Here is a 19580-nt window from a genome sequence, read left to right as displayed (position 1 = left end):
TCTCGCGTGTATGCATAGCTGGGAATACTAGATAGAACTTACCGAGAACTGACAATGAGAGTGTAAATTAATTCTTTGTACACGTCGTGAATCCAGCGATGCTTCGAAGCGTGAGAAGTGGGAAAGAAAAGGAAGGGAAGGAGGGGGAGAAGGAAGAAGGCGAAAAAGGGGAGGAGAGGAAAAAAATGTGAGAAATGGTGTGCCTAATGAATAATGCAGGATTGGTTTCATCCCCGGGACTGCGGAACGGACGGAGATGCCGACAACGCGACATTAAGGGGAGTCGTTCATAACGGGTATAACCCAGGACAAAGACAGATTAACCGCAAGAAGTAGAAAACTTTTAATTGCGTCAGCCGTCAGCCCGAGCCGTGCCTAAACTCCCCGCGAATACCGAGGGGCTAAAATTCTTTCGCGGGTAGGAAGAAAAAAACAAAAAATTTGAAAAATTTCACCCCCTTTATCCGAGCTCTCTTGATGGAAAAGGCTGAAAGTTTTGTCGCTCGCGAAAATATTTGCCAAATTTGATTCGATTTTCGAGGATTGTGAAATGAAAGTATGAGATGTCCTCTTCTTGTCAGGTGAACCATTTTCAAGAAATGTTAGAAGATGCGATGCAGTGTTACATGTATTCACAATTGGCAAGATTGGGAGAAATTAGCTGTTAAATTATACTGCGCGATTGATGAAAAACAGAAATTGTTGATGTTATTCCGCGGTATTCAAACGAAATTTGAATATGGTAACGAGATTAACGTTATACATACGAAGCTTTTCTCCCTGCATGTATTCACAGTTACGAAGTTATACGTCGAGGTATATTAACATACGGCTAATTCGAGGAGACGACGGGCTTGGAGAATTATTACGAATCACTATGAATCGAAATTGGAAAAGTAATTGCTTCTTCCTACGGCGGGTGATTACATCTTTTTGTTATTCTTCTGATCTTCTTTCTCAAAAAGCGTGACAGGTCATATATCGAGTACAGCATGAATGCGAATAAATTTGCGGATGCATACATCGGCACGTGCGAATTCAGACGTTTAAATATCGTGTGTGACGTACGCGTCTGTGGAAATACGAGGCATCGTCTCTGATCGGATTCATTTTCTACTTTCACGAGTAAGCAGAAGAGGATTCCAATCACCGGAGCCGGAGGACTTGCTATTTCTATTTCAATTTCACCGTTTCAATTATAAAGACGACCTCGTTTGCCAGAGATTTTCCCACATTCCATCGAGTTCTCGTTATTGATACAAGGAGAAAAAAAAAAATCATTCCCGCATTATTCCAGGGAAATAAAGTATCGAAGAATTGAAATATCGGGAGGGTTCATGTGCGCAGCGTTTCAGGAGAAGACGACCGTGCGTTTTTTTCAGAATCAATCAACAATCCATTCCTCGCGAAATTAGGGCTATCGGGAAACTCGTAAACGTCTTCTGTGTGTAGGTGCTGGTGTAGGTGAAGGTACACCTGCAGAACGGACGAAGCTCAGGCGGCACATCGATATATAATCGCGGTCTGAAAATGGAAGGAAGAATTTTCACGTTTGTCACATATAATATTGCCGTACGATGCGACGTATTTTGAGACCATTTCTTCTAAAAATTTCCAATTTCTTTATCGTTATATTAACTTAATATTGTTTCTTCTCTTAAATGACGTCTTCTTCGTTCGACAATTATTTATTACATCTTCCGTCGCATCCCCTGTATATGCGTATATACGTACAAGTGTACCTGTAAGCACTTGGTCGAGTAACGAAAAAGTAAATGAATTTATTCACCCGACGGCAGAGGAAAATTGGAGAGTAGAAAGTTGGTCGGTTTTTCCTGGACGACGCGCGGACGCCTCTTTGGGAGGAGAAAACATATATCGTCCAGCTATCTATGTATACTGTATGTATACATATTCCGAAGCCCGGGGTCGTTCTGGGTTTTTGAAGGATTCTCTGGCTTCGTGGAGTCACATGATACTTTCTCTTTCAAAGACATTTTCATCCGTACATGTAGGAAATACCGTAACTTACGTGTGTGTATATTATACAGGCGATGTATATATTACATACATACATTCACCTACACGTACCTATCCAAATGCAATATGAGCGGGGATATCGTGGCGTTAAACTTTTTCATTTTAACGTCGGAAAAAGCATTGTTGTACTTCTTTTTATTCTTTCAAGCTATAGCATGGGTTGCAGAGGAGTGAAAAAGAAGTTATACATAAAGAACAACGTTACAAATACGTATGACTGGAAAGGAAGGGAAGGAGAAGAAAGAAAAGATGTAAGATGGATTGACGATGTAAACTCAAGATGAAGAAATTCGTAATAAAGAAGAAACGGAAGGCAAAACTCGACGAAATTTCATCTCAAGTACATCATTGTTGAATACGTGTAAGAGAACGTTCGGAATTGGGCTTCCTATAAATTTATATTATAATCAACGCCTTTAAGCCGTGTATAACAAGCTCTCCAGTTTTCAAACTCGTACGCCACTTAGTCTTATATTATACAGACGGGATGGTTCGTCCGCTTATCACGTGCCGACGAGATCACGCAGGCTGCTTGTATCTAGGAGGGCGCGATTTGCGGATCCGTAAAAGCTAATCCCACAAACAGCCGAACCCTGCGGTAATAAAGCGATCTGTTTTCAAACCGAGGGATGAAAATTACGAGCACCCCGTCAATCCCCTTTCCGTCCTTCCTCCTCAGCGAAAAATGTCGATTAGACGGACGTAAGATGGTAAGACGCGTTGTCACTGGCCTTATTATTGCACACGCTTACAGCGACGCACATCGTGTTGGAAATCTCACACCCATACGTCAAGGCATGCTTGCAATATACCGCTGCATACACTTCGTACCTGTATGCGTGTCACTCGTAAAAAATCTAAATCACCGTCACATTTTTTTCCTCCCAGCCGGCTCGCGTGACGCCGTGTAGCGAATATTAGTTTCATTATGCAAAGTTTTTTCATTGCCCTGATGGGGGTTTGCGTAACCGCGGTATAAGGTACCCGATGAATACATTATTTCACGCGGGTTTTATCACAGCCGAAAAAGAGGAGGAGTAGGAAGAGGAGGGGAACGAGCAGACCAAACTTCCCGCCACTCCTCAAAGACGCTTCTTATCCTCATCGTCATTGTGAACACGCAGGTCGTGTTTCTTTGCAGAAAACGGGTCGCAAGCTGCAGATCGCATAATAGGAACCTGAAATGAATTTGTTCTTTGGTACTTTTTTTTTATTAACATTTCTTTTCTCGTTCTTTAATTTTTTTTCTTTTTTTATGGTTTCAAATTTCTATACCGAATGTATCGCCGTCCTCGTCAAGCTACAAGTATAAATCCAATTTCTCATCAAACAAGTTGCGAACTTTTGTCAGTTACCGGGCACTGTCAGAGCTTCTTGATGTGCTTCTTGACGAGCGCGGTAAGTCGAGACGTTCCCTTTGCGTCAACAAGTTGGTCGGCCACTTTCTCGGAGAAGCGCGTACCTGAAACCGTGCAATGCCCAACGATACTCGGAGAAAAAGTCCCTGAGGACTCGAACTGAACCAGATATGTCACAAAGTTTTTCTTACAACATCTTTTCAGATGTTTACCAAGTAATTGCATGTATAAGAGTTAAAGCTGTCTGATATAATGCAAAATATTAATTTCGACAGCGACAAGTTTTAACCGTAAACGAAACAATAATTACCGATGCATCCACTACTTTTGCGACTGACATATTTTTGTTTTTGACTTTACTGCATTTTTTTGTAATTGCAACTTTTCTTCACGCGTGGTAAATTAGACCGTCTATCTGTAGTAACGCGCAGTATAGCTGCAGTAACTTTAACAGAAAACTGTAGTAACTTCAATGGGAGACTGCGCCAGTCCCTCGACACTTTGCCAAAGTTGTAGTTAATCCAACAGAAATTTTTTTTTTTCCGTACAGGCAATTTTTCTTTCAGGGCTTTTTACTGACTGGAACAATTGCGTCGGGAAAAATAACTGTAAAATGTATAATGTGGTATAACCAGAATTATTCATCGGCAGATTGATCAATTTTTCGTTTAGTTGCACGTATATATAGGTACAAGAATTTAATTAATCTCACAGCTTTTTTTCTAACGTTTTCGCTACACAGAAGGACAACGCGTATAACATGAATTCTAAGTTGTACTTGAACACTCCAAAAGAAATAACAAATTAAAAACTGTGGAAACACCGCAAGAGTTGATAAGACGTTTGATTTTGAACTATTTCTCTACACTCGTTTTAATTAGAATTAATAACTTGACACCTATATGTATATTCATGGGTCACCGTAAGCCATGGAGAGAGAACCTCACATATGCCACCCTAACCCAGAATTTCTCGTCGCAGGCCGAAATTAACCCGGGTTTTCAATTTTCGACGTATTTATCATTCACCTGATAAGGGTTGATAATTTCAATGGTTTTTGGCGCTTCCGCTTTGAGGGTATTTATATTTGCCATGTACTCTGTGTTTTTCTGTATTTGCCCCGTGTACATATAACTTTCAGTCCCGCGCTCTTTTATACTGCCTTTTTTAATTTTGGAACCCCCGACGTTGTGGCATTCTTTCACTTTTTAATGAAAAAAATTGAATGGAGATTGGGGAAAAAGAATTTCCGCGTGTAATATGATAGCTGCACATATTTGCCTTCAAGATTCGAACGTTGCCCACTGACGAGTGGCTGTGATAAAAAAAAATTACTTCATGCGTGGTAATTAAAAATCTTAATTGAATTCAGTGAATGCGGACGTTCGGTTGACAAATTTTTGTTCCGGTTTTGTCGCCTTCACCGTCGGAGCCACTGAATTAAATTCTTAATTGAATGAATCACTGAAAATATGGGCTTGAATAAAATACGAAATACCGTGCCTTTTTTCTTTCTCTTCTTTCTTGCCAACAATACGCGTAAAGAGTAGAGAATAATTTTGGCGAAAATTAAGCCTTGAAAGCCGTCTTGGAATCGAGCAACCGAATCCAGAAGGACCAAGTGGATATAACGAAATGGTATTGTTGAAAAAAACTGGTTCAAAACGCTAAGTCGAAGCGGCGATTATTCGTTGGTAAAAATAATGAGAAATAATAATGTTATAGTAAAAACGAAAGCAAGGGATAACGGCACGGGGCGTCGCAATGCGGAAACTAATTAAAACCACAACGTTATAAAGTAATTGCTCAAAGAGTAAACAAGAGCGCGTCTCCTCTGCCGGGTGAACTAATTGTAAAATAATTATAATAATTAAATACTGTTTAAGATCCATGCGATGTATGTATGTAAGTAATCATGTACGTGTGCACATATATTTTTCGAATATAAGATGTAACGTTCAGAACAAGGAGAACGCTCAAACCTTGGGTCACGGAGCTTTCTCGAATTTTTTTTACAATCTCTGCCCGAAGACAAAAGAAAAACCTTTCACCGTATAATTATTTTTAATTCTCCTCCCGTTTATCTCGAGTTGCCAAAGTTAAGTTCCAAAAGAATTTATCCACCGCTTCGCCGAGCTTAACGTCATAAAAATCATCTTTAATTTCAAAGTAAGAACTTTCAGCGACGCTTCCAACGTATACACTTCTCAACTTTTGAAACTATTCAAAGTCGCTCACTTATGCTTGAATGCGTTTCGTATTATATACTCTATTTCAGAACTTAACATAAATTGAAAAGAATCCTCCACGCCTTTGGAAGATTCCGTTTTATACGTCAGAATGGCCTAACCAGATAACAGAAAATTTATTATCATTGCATTAGACAAAATTCCTTTCGTTGAGAATTTCATTCGGCAAGCCTACATCAAATTGAATCGAATATCTCTATACAGCGTATATACATGTAGGTTATACCTGCGTGCACAACCGAACATACCGCGATTTTATCGCCTATAAAATCGACGTGTATAGCTTTACGATCCTGGAAGTTGTCTCTCTTTTTTCTTCCATTCCCGCCGTACATACACGCGACTATGTGTATGCGTAAATGTGTGTGTTTTTTTTTTTTTTTTATTGTCTTCGTTTTCGTTCTCTTCGCATCTCTCTTCTCCTTCCTTCAGGACTCAAAGACACGGCAGGCGCGTCACAGCTTCGAGGGCCGGGAGAGGGTTGAAGGGTCAAACTTGTTCTCCGCAGGGAATCGCTTTGAAGCTTGGCACGAAGAGTGAATAGAAACGAGAAACGTTCGAAAAGCTATTTTCCACCGGAGACAGGTTGTCTCGTAAAACTTTGCGAGGCTAAGATAATTTATTACGCCACTCAGGATTTCTCCTGCAAACTCATATCCAAACTTTATATACATAACAAACATCTATACGTGCTTTGTTATATATTATGACTGCAATAAACACAGCTAAGGTAAATACAAATTCACCGGATTTGAAATTCTATGCGTACAACTTAAACTTTACAGTTATAAAAATCCACCCGTCACTTGGTAAATTACACCACAGAACGAAATTATTCCTAGTCTCTTTTGTTATTTGTCCTTAAATTTAGTCGATATTTTCGTGCTGAAATAGTATTCTCAGAAAAACATGATGTCTTATATAGTAAAAATATCTGTTTCTCGGGGTGAAAATCGTCAACCCTTCGCTAAGCTCACGATTTCCAAGGAAAGGACGTCTACGCCTCAGTCTCTTCTCTGTCACTCCGTACGAGCTGATAAAATCAGAATGAGATTCAAAGAAGGCTGCGCGTCCATCGCGAAATACGGAGAGCTAATAACGATAGGTGAAAATGTTATCGCAGACGAGTGAGTTCCGCGATGCAAATTGCGGGCCCTCGGGTGCGTTACGGTGCTTTTAAGCTCGTTACGCCGGTTCTGATTACTCGTGGGGAGGATGCATTGCAGGTGGGTTCGACAAAAGGCGAGAATTTATTCGCTCGTGTGAATGCAGACGCGTGTGTGCGTGTCTGGCAAAAATTCCGGGTAAAAGTTCACCTCGATATAATTGGCGCGGCGCTTAGCTTGCCAATTCCGCGGACATAACCGCTGCGTTTGAACACTGCACGATGAGATTTATCATCGGGCAAACAATGCTAGGCGGCGGAAAACTCGCGTACGTATTTTGGCACGGAAGTATTGAGCAATTATGTTCAGTTTCTGACCACGTAATTTTTTATCCGCTTTTAGAAAAACGATATAGATTTCAAATCTCTGAACTTTCGCCTTTCGATCATCCGTGGACACTGATATTTCAGAGGACCGATGATGAGGGGAAATTTCATCATGCGTATTGACCTCGGGGTTGAGACGGCATTATCAATTCAAGCTCGAAGTTAGTCGGAAGGAAAGAATTTCGCGACCGTGTAACGCCAAAAACTCTGCTTCGACCTCGACTAAACGCTATCTAGATTTGCAACTTAAAATGTATTGTACGACCACCGCTACGGCACCCCTGTGCCATGGCGGTATGGCATGGGGTGGTATCTTGATGGGACTGCGCCACCCCGCGTGGAAAACAACCGCAGCAGTTTGCCTTGGCGTTGTTTCGTTGATATAATTCGCAAGGCCATTAATATGAGGCTTATCTGTACGCGAAGTCCGTGTTATATCCTTCTTTGTATTATCTCTTCTATTTCACGTGGTTTTTTTTTCGTTATTTTTTGTTTTTTAATCCTTTTTACGGCTTCTTTTCTCGGGGATTTACTCTCATTTCTTTAGTTTGTTCGTTTGGTCCAATGTAAGCTTTTTCAATTGCTCTTTTTTAAATCGACAATTCTTGTACTTCTCTGCATTTTTCTACTCTTGTAGCGATTTTTATCTCGTGATTTACAAAAATGTTTCTAGAAAACAGGGGGATTCCGTTCAACCACTATTATAATTCTACAAGTATGGCGTATGTAAAACCCTTCTCGGATTACTCGTTACTGCTGATAAGTTCAATATTCTATCTGTGTAACGTGCGAATGAAAATTTGCAAGTCAACTCGATTACGTTGTAATGAAATTCATGACCAAAGAAATGAAATGAAATAAAAAACCGTGTAATATTTTCAGAAGTACAAAAGTAGGTTTAATCGTATCTACATAATATTCAGAGTTTAATAAATAATTCAACTTCTTGTTTTACCCTTACGTATTAGATTGCGAAGAATTGACATATTTTCATTTCACACGCGCGTTCTGATATTTTTGTTCCTATTTGTCGTCAGTAGTCATCACCGTATGAAACGATTGGGGCTTTAGAAAATTGGCGAATGTTTTGAATAAATATTAACTATTATATCCATAAATCTTGAGAGAGTAAATTGAGAAAATTATGAAAACGAAAGGGAAGTATAATCAAATCCAATTCTTTCGATGGCGGTTTTTCTACGGGGATTCGAAGCGCTCAGGGAAATCTGATGAAAATTCATTAAAGTACAAAGTTGATTAACCCAGTCGGCTGATGTTCGCCATTATGCCACGGGTGGCCGGATCGGTTTCCCCTCTTCTGTTCTCCTACAACGGATTTGCATATAAGAGTTACGGTACGTCGTGCGAACGGCGAACGACGAGCGACGAGATGGCAAGCCTGCAAAAGTTAATAATATCGACATATTCCCTGACAAAGGAAGTTAACTTTAATAGAAAAAGTAAAGCGAGCTTCTCTGCTCGCGTTATGTAATGCACGTCACGTTTAAGCCGAAGGACGCTTTTTCATCTCCTCGCCCCGCGGAGCATTCGATAATTGCATACCTGCAGGGTGTACACGATTCGAATTAACACCGCCTTATCTCTTATATATATATATATATTACTGAAATCTCTCTCTCTCTCTCTCTTTCTCTCTCTCTGAAGCTGCATTGTCATTTCGCGATCCTGTGGGAGGCTGTCCTCGGATTTTCCCGCAGTCGTGTATAATCCTCGGACGTCCAAAGGATTGTGGAATTCAGGAGAAGTGGTAGTAAAACTTTGGCGACAGAATAAAACATCGATTCCTTGCTGCAAAACTGTAAATTAATTCTATGCAGGTTTGGAATAAATTGATGAGAAAAAATAAAGTCGAGGGGATTTACGCGCGTTTATTATTTCCCGTGGGAGTCTGCACGTCGGTTAATACCTACAGAACTAGGTAAGCGCCTTTGTCATATACTAGGATAATTTCTATGCCACCTTACCACGAAAGCAGCAACACAATAGATCTCTTGCCCATTATATAACTCGGTCACTCTTGCAGTGCAAGCAGCATCAACAGCAAGGACGCACATTCATGCTTTTCACACATATGATTCGTGTATGTGGGTACGCGATTCATCCCGTCTTCCTCTAGCGTACAAGCGTACGTGTGTCGATGGACCCACAACAATGGGATCTGGACAACAATGCGATGAACCTGGCATCCCACCCGCATGTTTTACACCATGGGTCATTTCTAATTTAAGACGAATACAGTATCGAATCAGTAACGAGTTGTTCCATCTTTGTTTCTTTTTCAATTTCTTTCTAATTACGCGCTTGAATCATTTCTTTTGCCTAACACGATCTTCTCGGTAGTACACACTAGTAACATTGTTCTGAAACTTAAACTAAAGATCTTTTGCTCCGAGAATATCCGACGCTTTTAAATTTATATTCTCGTTAACAACCGTCTATCTAAACACGAAGCTAGTCAACAAGACCAAAACTGTGACTCTGCAAAGCAAGCCATTTATTTCTATGTTATATTTCTCTGAATTAAACAATTATCAGAATTGCAGGAGTTCACGTTGCACAAGAGTCAGTATTAATAATTTTGAGGCGGACGCGAGGTTGTTCTCGGACTTGAAGATTTAGCGACGCGGGCTTGAGGCGGCGGTTGCGTCGGTAAGCATATAGCCGGAATTACGAGGTGAACGAGTACTCGACTCGAGAATCTTTACTTACTACATCGATCAGTTGGGAGAGCCGGAGGCCCATCTTGACTGTGAGTCGGTCGCTATTGTTGCCGACGGGGCGTATAAGGCGGTTGTAGTTAGAGAGGAGGTCATCGTAGAGTCGCTTGGCATCCGGGTTCGCCTCGGCACCCGGGATCGCCGGAACGAGGCACGACATCGCCATCGCCATCGCCAGCAATCCCCCCAGCCTGGTCCACCACCGCCCCCAGATTTCACCACCGCCATTCCGACCGCCTGCCGACCAAACATCTCTATGCATCGTACGCCTTGTCCACCCCTGAAACAACCGATAAAAAAACTTTCGTCAAACTCGTGACCGCGGTACCAAATGCGGGATATTATTAACCACATCGGATCTTTGTGCATCAAAAACCAGTCACGGTATTCATTGCGCAAAGTATGTCGGAGGGGTGCGTTCGTGGAAACTTCAGCCTGAATTGCAGTGACGATGAAACGAATTCTGGCAAGGGGCAAGGACGCCGTGCGTTACACGTATATTGGGGGACATATAAATGCGGTTCGTTATCGCGAGTTCGTCTCGCCTTTGGTTTGGACAAATTGAGGTTCGAGGTACATAACGGCAGGAAGTAAGGGTTGGCTGAAATTTCTAGGATATCTCTGCAGGATGCGGGGGCGGAGCTCAGCTTTGAATCAGCGGTGGTTCATGATTGGATCCATTCTTGGAAACGGATCGCTGTAAACAATCTGACGAGCACCTGGTATTCGTGGAAAGAGGATATTAACTTAATTTAAATAACATAGAAATAATGAATAAGTAAACAGTGGGATTTAAAGACTCTTCAGGGCGGATCAGCTTTCACTTGAATTTCAGCTCAAGAAATATAATAACCCAGGGAAAAATTAAGCCCGGCTTTGGTCTATCGCTCAAGTCAGAATGGACCATCTTTCTCTGTTACCCGATGAAAAATGGATCCCTCTCGGATACGGCGTGTCGATTATAGGTATACACAGAAACGCGGAGTCGCTTCATTGCCAGGACTCGAGGTCCTCTCGCCGGGTTTCGGGCTTCCTTCTTATCTTCTGGAGTCGCCGATGGGGCCAACCGTTCTCTCCCGGAGATAAGACAGCCGCCCCCTTTTTCACCCCCTTGCACGGTGGTCATTACCAGCAACCCTCGATCCTCGCCTAGTTTCGCGCCGCAGCAGCGTCTTTGTCCTCTTCGGCTAATTGCGAGAGAATTTCGTGCAGCGCATGTCACAATAGTTTCTCAATAGCGGAACTCGGATTCGACGCTTGTGCGGTGGAAAATCTGACCTGATCAATTTTGTGCGAATCGCTTTGCGCAAATGAATTTACATTCTTGTAACCTTGTTGCTTTTTCTTTAGCTATCATTGTACACCCTGATGTGAACGCGTTATTGCTAGAGTGTATTTCTTAGCCACAAGTGATCCTTATCCGTCTCGAATTTTCCAGCATTTTCAATCGACATTTTAATTTGTCGCTTTAATATGTCGCATGTTGCCTGACTATTTCGCTACCGAATAGAGGGAATCCTGGTTTCTGTTACTGCCGGTTATACGGGGTTAAAGAAATAGCATATGAAATAAATGACTCCGTACACAGTATCGCGAATGATATATTTCAAGCGTTTCCATTATCCATTCGGCGAATCGTGGAATAATGAAAAATCGATTCGAAAATACCCTGCGTATCATCGTTAATGGGAATATTCAATACATCACAATATACGTGTACGACCACGCAGAATTATCCCCCTTGAGATTCTCCTTCGAAGAGTGCAGAGGATTTTTCCCTCAGCGACCGATTATTTTCCGTCCTGTCGACGGTCGCGAGGCGTCGACGTCAGAGTATAATTGTTTCCTGCCGTCGATGTATCTCGATCGTTGAGGCAGAAAGAATCACGCTCCTCGCTCCTCGTGTGCCGTTGCCTGTTGGATGGGCTCGGGATTCGACGGGTCGTTCGGGTCGGATGCAGGATTGATGGATGGTCGCGGTTCAGCTCATTATCGGCGCTATTATACCGACTTCCCTAGGATCGTTCGATCCTCTGACAAATGACAGGATATAGAAGCTGTCCTCCATCACTTAACCGAGTGGTCAACAACCCAACGAACAAGCTCATCTCTCTCTCTATCTCTATCTCACTCTCTCTCGTACTCTCTCACTCACTCTCTCTCTCTCTCCCATTCTCTCGAGAATTAACCGCTTGTTCTTCCGTGTATCACGCAACTGGTTCCTTTTTACTCCCCGATATGATCGTCGATTTCCTGAGTTACCGACTCCTCGTAATTCTTGCAGATACCACGGATCACTTGCTATCGCAATCAAGTCGAATTGCTATCATGTAACGAATGTAGTTCAGAAAACGTGATTCATTCTGATTGTGCCCAAGACAAAACATGGAATTTTGTTTCGGGAAATAAATTTTTCCCCACCCACATCACTCGTCATTTAATGAATATTAATTGTTACATTTTTACTTCAACTATGCTTGACTCAATTTTCTTTCTCACTCTTATCTTTGCCCTTTGAAATACTGCGATCGTTGTAACGTTCTGCTACCATTATAAATTATCTACATGTACAATGAACATATATTAATACAGTGGTGCCATAATCTATGTTGGAATGGTGGTGCACATCCAGTACACGTATTTACAGGTCCACGTTATCACTATGTGGTGTCCTGAATGCTTTGAATTACCTCTCAAAAGGCGTCCACTGCAGGACGTGTAATACAAATGAAGGATTACTGATCTGCAAACAGGGCGCCGCAATAATGGGCACGTAATTATCGATTCAGTCTGATCTGATAGTTCCATACACCGATGATTCGCATGATTATCACATCAATACAGCGTTCAGACGAATGAAAATCCGACGGAGGTGAAAGGCCGACGAATTTCTTGAATTAAAGTTGCATTGGATACCAAGCTTTCAAACCTCTAGACCATTGATGGTGGGTTATGATGATTTTCGAATTCAACGGGTGTCTATTCTAGTACTTCAACCCCCGAAAATCATTCAATGGTATTCAAAGTTTCTTAGAGTAGGAATTTCGAGTAACAGACCTCAGTAAATATACCAAAATTTTCAAATTTATGGTCTTTTTACCCAAGAACGTGATCAAGTTTAAAATTTCTTCTTTCGCTATAATTATTATACCTTTAAGAAGAAGTGGAATGAAATTTCAGTCTTCAAGTTTAAATTTTAGAATCCAGTATCCTTAAGTATAGTTGAAAATCAAACCGAGCCAATCGTGCAGCATAATTTAAGACGCAATTCTCAATTGGACTGGATAGATAATTTAAAATCGATTCGGAATCATACGATTGATCGGTCGGAAAAAACAAGGCAATCAATGAACTCGGCACATCTGTTAAGAAGTCGATTTACGCTTCGGCTACAAGGGTGCGAGAGTAAAAAAAATATAGGGGAGAAATTAACCCGATGAAGAATGTTTATCGCGTCAAGCACATAATCACAAATAAAACCTATATACAGATGTCACGGTGCAATTTATTTCTGTATATTTCCGTGAAGAAAAAAAATAAATAAAAAACGTTTAAATTAAGCATGAAAAAAGATAAAAGTATCGCCTGCTTTACATGTAATAATATATTACTGTATCATGCGTGCACCGAAAAGCCGGTGTATTTTATGCGAATAATGCAAACTTTGAAGTGGAAATTACCGGTGTCTCTTTCAAAGCGAGCTGCCTGCGTGCCCTCGTCGGGGATTTGACCTACGAAAATGTAAGTGTGCCATATACACGCGTACATAGGCTCGTAAGAGGGATGAAAAAATTCGCCCTTACTTCACGGCTTATCCACATACTATATATGTAACAAATATATGCATGCACACGGTATATAATATACGTGTGAGTGTGCCTGTGTGTGTGTGTGAATAAAATTTCTCTTTGACGTTCGGCGACGATGGCGTTAGGCTCCCTCAACACGTTTCGCATCAGGATGTCCACTTTTTCGCTACCAGACCAATGAATATTCATATGGCTTCAGACACTCGTATATATATATATTGTATATATATATATACGCGGTTGAGAGTACGAACGCGGCTTCGCGGATCGTCATTCGAGGTGGATATATCCCCAGCTGGCGTTCGGATCATTGACGGAAGGATGAGTGGCGTTTACGGTGGATGAAAACTCGGCTCGTCGCATCGGTGTAAACAAATTCCGTCTCAACGATATCCGGTTTCTAAGGGTGACTCAAGTCCGATGCAGCAGATATTGTCCCGATATACCCGCGGTCATAATGAAATGTTCAATTGGATTTGTAACCGTGCACCTTGAATCGCAATCTGACTTCTGCTCCCTGCTCCGCGGTTCACAATGGTGGCTAATTCCATTGAGTTATGGAGGACCGTTTGATACGCCAAGACTACTCGGTTCCATCCAGCCGAGGCAATCTATATCATGTACAAACCAATCGCTCGTTGGCATCGACCACGTCGCTTCACAATACGGTGAACCGAGGCCGAGCCTTGTCGACGTTTCCATTCCCGAGACTAGATTCCCCCTTCCAAACCGTCAAACCGAGGCCGATCCGCGAAAGCTCGAACACCAAAGCTCGACGGGGGTTGTTTTCGAGGAACTATCACGCCGAGGTGTTCGTACACACAGTTTCTGTGATCCAATGACGACCGTATTTCGAATGTGCGATGCAACACCAACTGCTCGAGGAAACCGGAGTTCAGCTGGTAATTGGGGAAGTCAGTTTTCGCAGAATTCTGTAGGCGCCGCGTATAGATCGGTGGGTGAAACGGAGGGGACCGCGCTTCTAGTTCAAACAGACGACTTTGATCAGAGCAATTACGTCTAACGCTTACGGAAGTCAGGTACTGGTAGTTCGTCTGTCAGCGAGAGAAAGAGATGAGATCGAGGAGGACGTAGGTTCGGAAAGGGGGGAGGAGTTAGGCAAGTTTGCTAACTCAATGCTTACTTTGAGTGTACATACGTACCAACGTCTAGATACGCGGGGAGGAGATCCATCCGGCTCGCAGGACGCCGGTTCGATCGAAATCTCGATCTCAATCGTCTTGGCGGAACTTCGTCTGGGTAAGGTATGCGAAATGACGGCGTTCGTTTGCCGTGTACACAGTATGTGGGCAGATGTGATACGATGCGATGTCGGTAGCGGCGACGCGTTAATTCCCCCAATTACCTATCCGAGTTTACTGTCACGTCTGGAAAAACGTTTGGAATTTTGCAGCGACGTCTTCTCTGATCTCCGTTATCTCGCTGCATTCTTACGACGGATCAGCGGTACCCGCGAGCTTACTCGTCATCGATAAGGACACTTCGCCGCTGCCTCGCAAGCCGTAATAACGATTCACGGATGACAATATCAATTATAACGGTGGATCGTAAATAATGGAGATTAAATTTTGACGCGTTAAAAATTGTCGTTAAAAGTTTAAAATCTTATCGCTACAACGTTACCGTCAACCAGGACGTTTCCTATGTATACACACACACACAGGTTGAAAGCTTCGGTGCACTGCGGGGTGAATGTGAAGGTTTGACTCAGCGAGCAGAGCATCGCCTCATTAACCCAATTAGCGACGTGGCTTAATGACACGCAAGTCGCTTTATCTTACACACTAACCTGGGTTGAGCTTTCAAATAAAGACAAAAAAAAAAAATTAAAAAAGAAAGGAATAGCCCCGAGATAGAATATAGCTTACAGGCGTAAAAGGAACACGCCAGTTTCTGAAAATGCAACTTCATTCACTTTACAGACGTTGCTAGCTCGTGCCATGTGCAACACCCGATTATGAGGCAACTGGCACGAGCTTACTTCGACGAATGGATAAAATTCGAATTCAGTTACGATTTTCTCAAATCGTTGAACAGAAACAAATCGCTGCGACATGCCATTCAGAAGCTTGAACCCTTTACGACTCGTTCTATATAACTTCGTCACTGATCGGAAATCGACGACGATCGTCGTGGTGGAAGTTATTCTAAGACTCGATCGGTTATCACGAGTTTGAAAGCTGAGAAATTGGTCTAATTTCTAATCTGAGAGTAACGGCTACAACATTTCGGAAAACGCAGTGTCTTCTTCAACAAGGGGGTGAGAGAGTGAATATTCGGCTGCAGTCGTACACGTGGCTCGTGGTAGTGGCCGTGTCACCGAGTCATTAATACGGGATATTCCATTCTCGGACAGGTTTTTCTCGGGGCGGCAGACTCTCACTCTCCAGGGGCAGCGAAGGTGGATTTGCGCTGAGCTTAGCCCGTCGTCTGACGCCCACGAGATTATACGTCAAATTCTGAGCCACGTTGTATAGCACACGTCTCGTCGGGCGTTATACGTTCTTCGGCTGTGCCACTTGGTGACCGACTTACCTCACGGCGAGTTTGATATCCTACCTTAGTTTCCAGAGCGCGCCGTAGAGACGACTTTTAATTAGAAAGAAGCCCTGCGACGTTGTTGGAAATTTTTCTAAGCTCATTCAATTTACTTCAATTAAACTTCATTCGATGACTGAAAAAAATTTACCCCGCATCAACCGGGAACTCATCGTCAAAAATAACGATAAGAACCGATTTTCATTAGGTGCTTATTGCTCGTACAAATTGCAGGTGAGATTTTGAGATTCGTTGGTCTTAAGTGCCCGATTATATCGATGCGATGGTTACTTTTAATCGCAACTTCAGGTTGATCTTCTACCCTTAAAATATCGCCAACTCCCGAATCATTGAATATTCAATACAACGACACGCCGCAGGCTCTTCCTCGTCTCGAAGGCCGACGATACGCGACGGCTTGCAGGACTTGAAACGTGAAGTTTTATCGCGCGCATTTCAATGAAAGCTCTCGAGGGGATCGCAACGCCGCCCGTTGCGTACCTGTTCAAGTCGAGCGGTTTTCGGGGCGTCGGCGTCGTCGCGAGGAGTGTCACCCTGTGTACTCTCTCGGTCCCTTCTTCCTCCCATTTCGCAGCGACAAAGTGCTCGGAATAAAAAGTGTAACGCACAGTTATGGACGATCGTCCTCGTTGTGGGTGGCAAAAACTAGCCACTACGGAATTCACTTTGCAACGACGTCGACGACTACGACGTGTCCTGTGATCGTTCCTTGACTTCAATTGACTGCGGCCCGCGGTACCTATCTGGTCCTCGAACGTAGATTCATATACGTACTTTCGTACTTGTACGTCGACGTGAAACTCCTGCGTATAGGTGTATATCATAAGTTACGTGTATACGAAGCGTCGGGCTTTTTATACGTCTCTGAAGTAACGATAAGAGGGAATTCTCGGATGCAGCATCAAACTTGCACTTTATTATGCTGGCATATATAGGGATGTTAGGGGGTTGGTATAGCATCTCAAGAGCCACTTTATACGTAGGTACCTTATCGTTTTACGATCATGGCTGTGTAATTGAAAATTGTACAAGAATACACGACGCTTGCGGTCTGTTGTATGGAAGAATGTGGAAATCTCCTGATTCTGTTATACAATTTTTGATATTCTTTGAGGTGAACTTTGCGGATATCGAGTTCTTGGAACCGAAAGCTTGAGGTCGGTGTTTGCGCTTCTCCTATTACGATTTAATCGCCCCACGAGGCGGGAAAATTCGGGCTTGAATATCCGCAATCGGAAAAGGCTATTAAAAATATCGAGCAGAAAATGCGAAAGGGGCTACAGAGCGCCTCGCCGTCAGATCCAATTATACCGTGAGTTATCTCAAATTGAGCGTGACGTCATTCATTAAGATAACGGGTGTCGCGAGTCGTGCGACGAGATATTCGGGTGCAGCCCTTACAGTACCGTAAATAACCTCGGCCCAGCCAGCCCGAATCGTCACAGGCATGCAAGCTGTATACACACAGTAACGTATTACCGGCAAAAGAGGGGGAGGGGTGGGCGGGGAGGCAAAGAGGACACGAAGGGAAGGATTACCTAACCTGTATGCATATAAATCAAGGGGCTTAGCTTTGGGTCGAGTTAATTATAACGGTTTTGACACGCTTCGTTTTTGCAACGGTCCACAGCCTGGATGCTCAGGTAGTCACTTCTGTCCTATGCAAATCGCAGGGGGGGGGGGGGGGGGGGGGGCAGGGGAAGTTTTTTTTTCACTAATTCTCCCTTTTCACCTTTTTTCAACCCTTCAAGTATATCATATCACGTTTCATGTTTACAAATCTTCAATCTGCCACACCTTCGCCTTTCATTCTCATACGGTATACGTAATATATTTTTACGTTATACTGTGTGGAGAAAGTATAATCCCGACCAATTTTCAAGCTTATTATACCAACCTTTGCGAACATTATTCACCGACAGCGGACGCGTCGCGCTGAAAACGAGATTTGCAATTTCACACCGAACTTATTTATACACGTACACAGATTTCATTATTTTGATCAAAGAGCTCCGAATCAACTCTGGTAATCATCCTGGGTTTATGTCAATCCGATTTTAATAATTAACGTATGCAGCAGTCGATTATCACCGGATTAAATCTTTCGATGCAGTAATTTCAGAATAGTCCCAATTACTTTGTGGTAGCTTTTAAAATCATGAGCCATAATGAGGAAACCGAATAAAATGTGATAAAAAAAATTAACGAAGCGCTCTCTTTGTCAAATGTTATAAATATTTTGCTGCCATCGTAAATATGGAGGATGAATCGTCACGTGAGCTTTAGGATTGTATGTAATACGTATAACGAGCCTCGCCGTTTTTGTCGTACGCGATCTCGCGCGTATTCAGATTAGCCGCTTATTTATCGCGTTTTTTTTTTTTTTTGTTTTTGGTTGAGTTTTCAATTTTATTTTGCTGCCTCTGAAGTTTTCATCGGAGGGTTGACAACGATGCTATGTATTATACTTGATGATGAAAAAGTGGGGGAATGACCTTATGATATTATTTTTTTACAGACTGACATTGACGAGGGGTGGAAATACTAGGCGTGATTTATTCCTCGTGCCCCAGTAATTGTTTTACCCTGATTTTCAACACTGCATTGACCCATTTCTACTCGTACCTAGCCCCGAAACGTTGTAGAAAATCGTACCGAAGTAAAAAAATTCAAGTAAGCTTGGCCCGCGCGATGTAATTGATGAGATATAAACTTCTAGAATAATGTTCGTGCCTTCAATGCCGAAAATTATTAAACGACAAGCAACTAGAATAAACGTAATATTTTTTTTCTTTTTTTTCAATTACGAATATGAAAACGACGAAGCGGATATTTGAAACCACGCATCGTTGGGCTACTGTGATAGTTTCAGGAAATTTATTAACCTCCTTCGAAAGCCGTGTAGGTGTAAAAGTTTCAAGTATACACCGGATGTATACTTAAGGGATCGAGGAGAGCTTCTTAAACTAGCTCAGAACGAGTTTCGAATTCAGATTTACCTGGAAACGAGCTTGCAAAGTTTCATCAAGTTTCATCAGCTACATTTGTCGTTGTATCGTCGAAAATCATGGAGGAGAAATTTTTTTTCGACGCCCCTCACCTGCACAATCCCTTATCAACGAACCGAAAACTCTACATTACATTTGTATCCTCCGTAATCGCAGTACTTATACCATAATTCTTCACCCCCACGGGGGGTGGGCTGAAAAACTAGGTAAGATATCCGGGCCGTAGTTTCAATTCTGGAGCACTCGAACCCGATCAGCTTACACGAATGCGATTACAGCAATTTCGCCAACAATTCGCGGAACATT

At 42.4% G+C, this 19580-nt stretch overlaps 1 protein-coding gene across 1 annotated transcript in view; it reads right to left on the bottom strand.

Annotated features, from left to right (window-relative positions):
- Positions 1-19580, bottom strand: part of LOC124184733 (acetylcholine receptor subunit alpha-like 1) — a 104913-nt gene that overhangs the window by 30583 nt on the left and 54750 nt on the right. Inside the window, 2 exon segments of the mRNA XM_046574772.1 lie at positions 9870-10046; positions 10049-10157. Of these exon segments, the coding sequence (XP_046430728.1) occupies positions 9870-10046; positions 10049-10157 (286 nt within the window).

The sequence above is a fragment of the Neodiprion fabricii genome, chromosome 6 (genome assembly GCF_021155785.1).
Source record: "Neodiprion fabricii isolate iyNeoFabr1 chromosome 6, iyNeoFabr1.1, whole genome shotgun sequence".
Taxonomy (NCBI): domain Eukaryota; kingdom Metazoa; phylum Arthropoda; class Insecta; order Hymenoptera; family Diprionidae; genus Neodiprion; species Neodiprion fabricii.
This window is presented reverse-complemented; position numbering and strand designations above follow the sequence as displayed.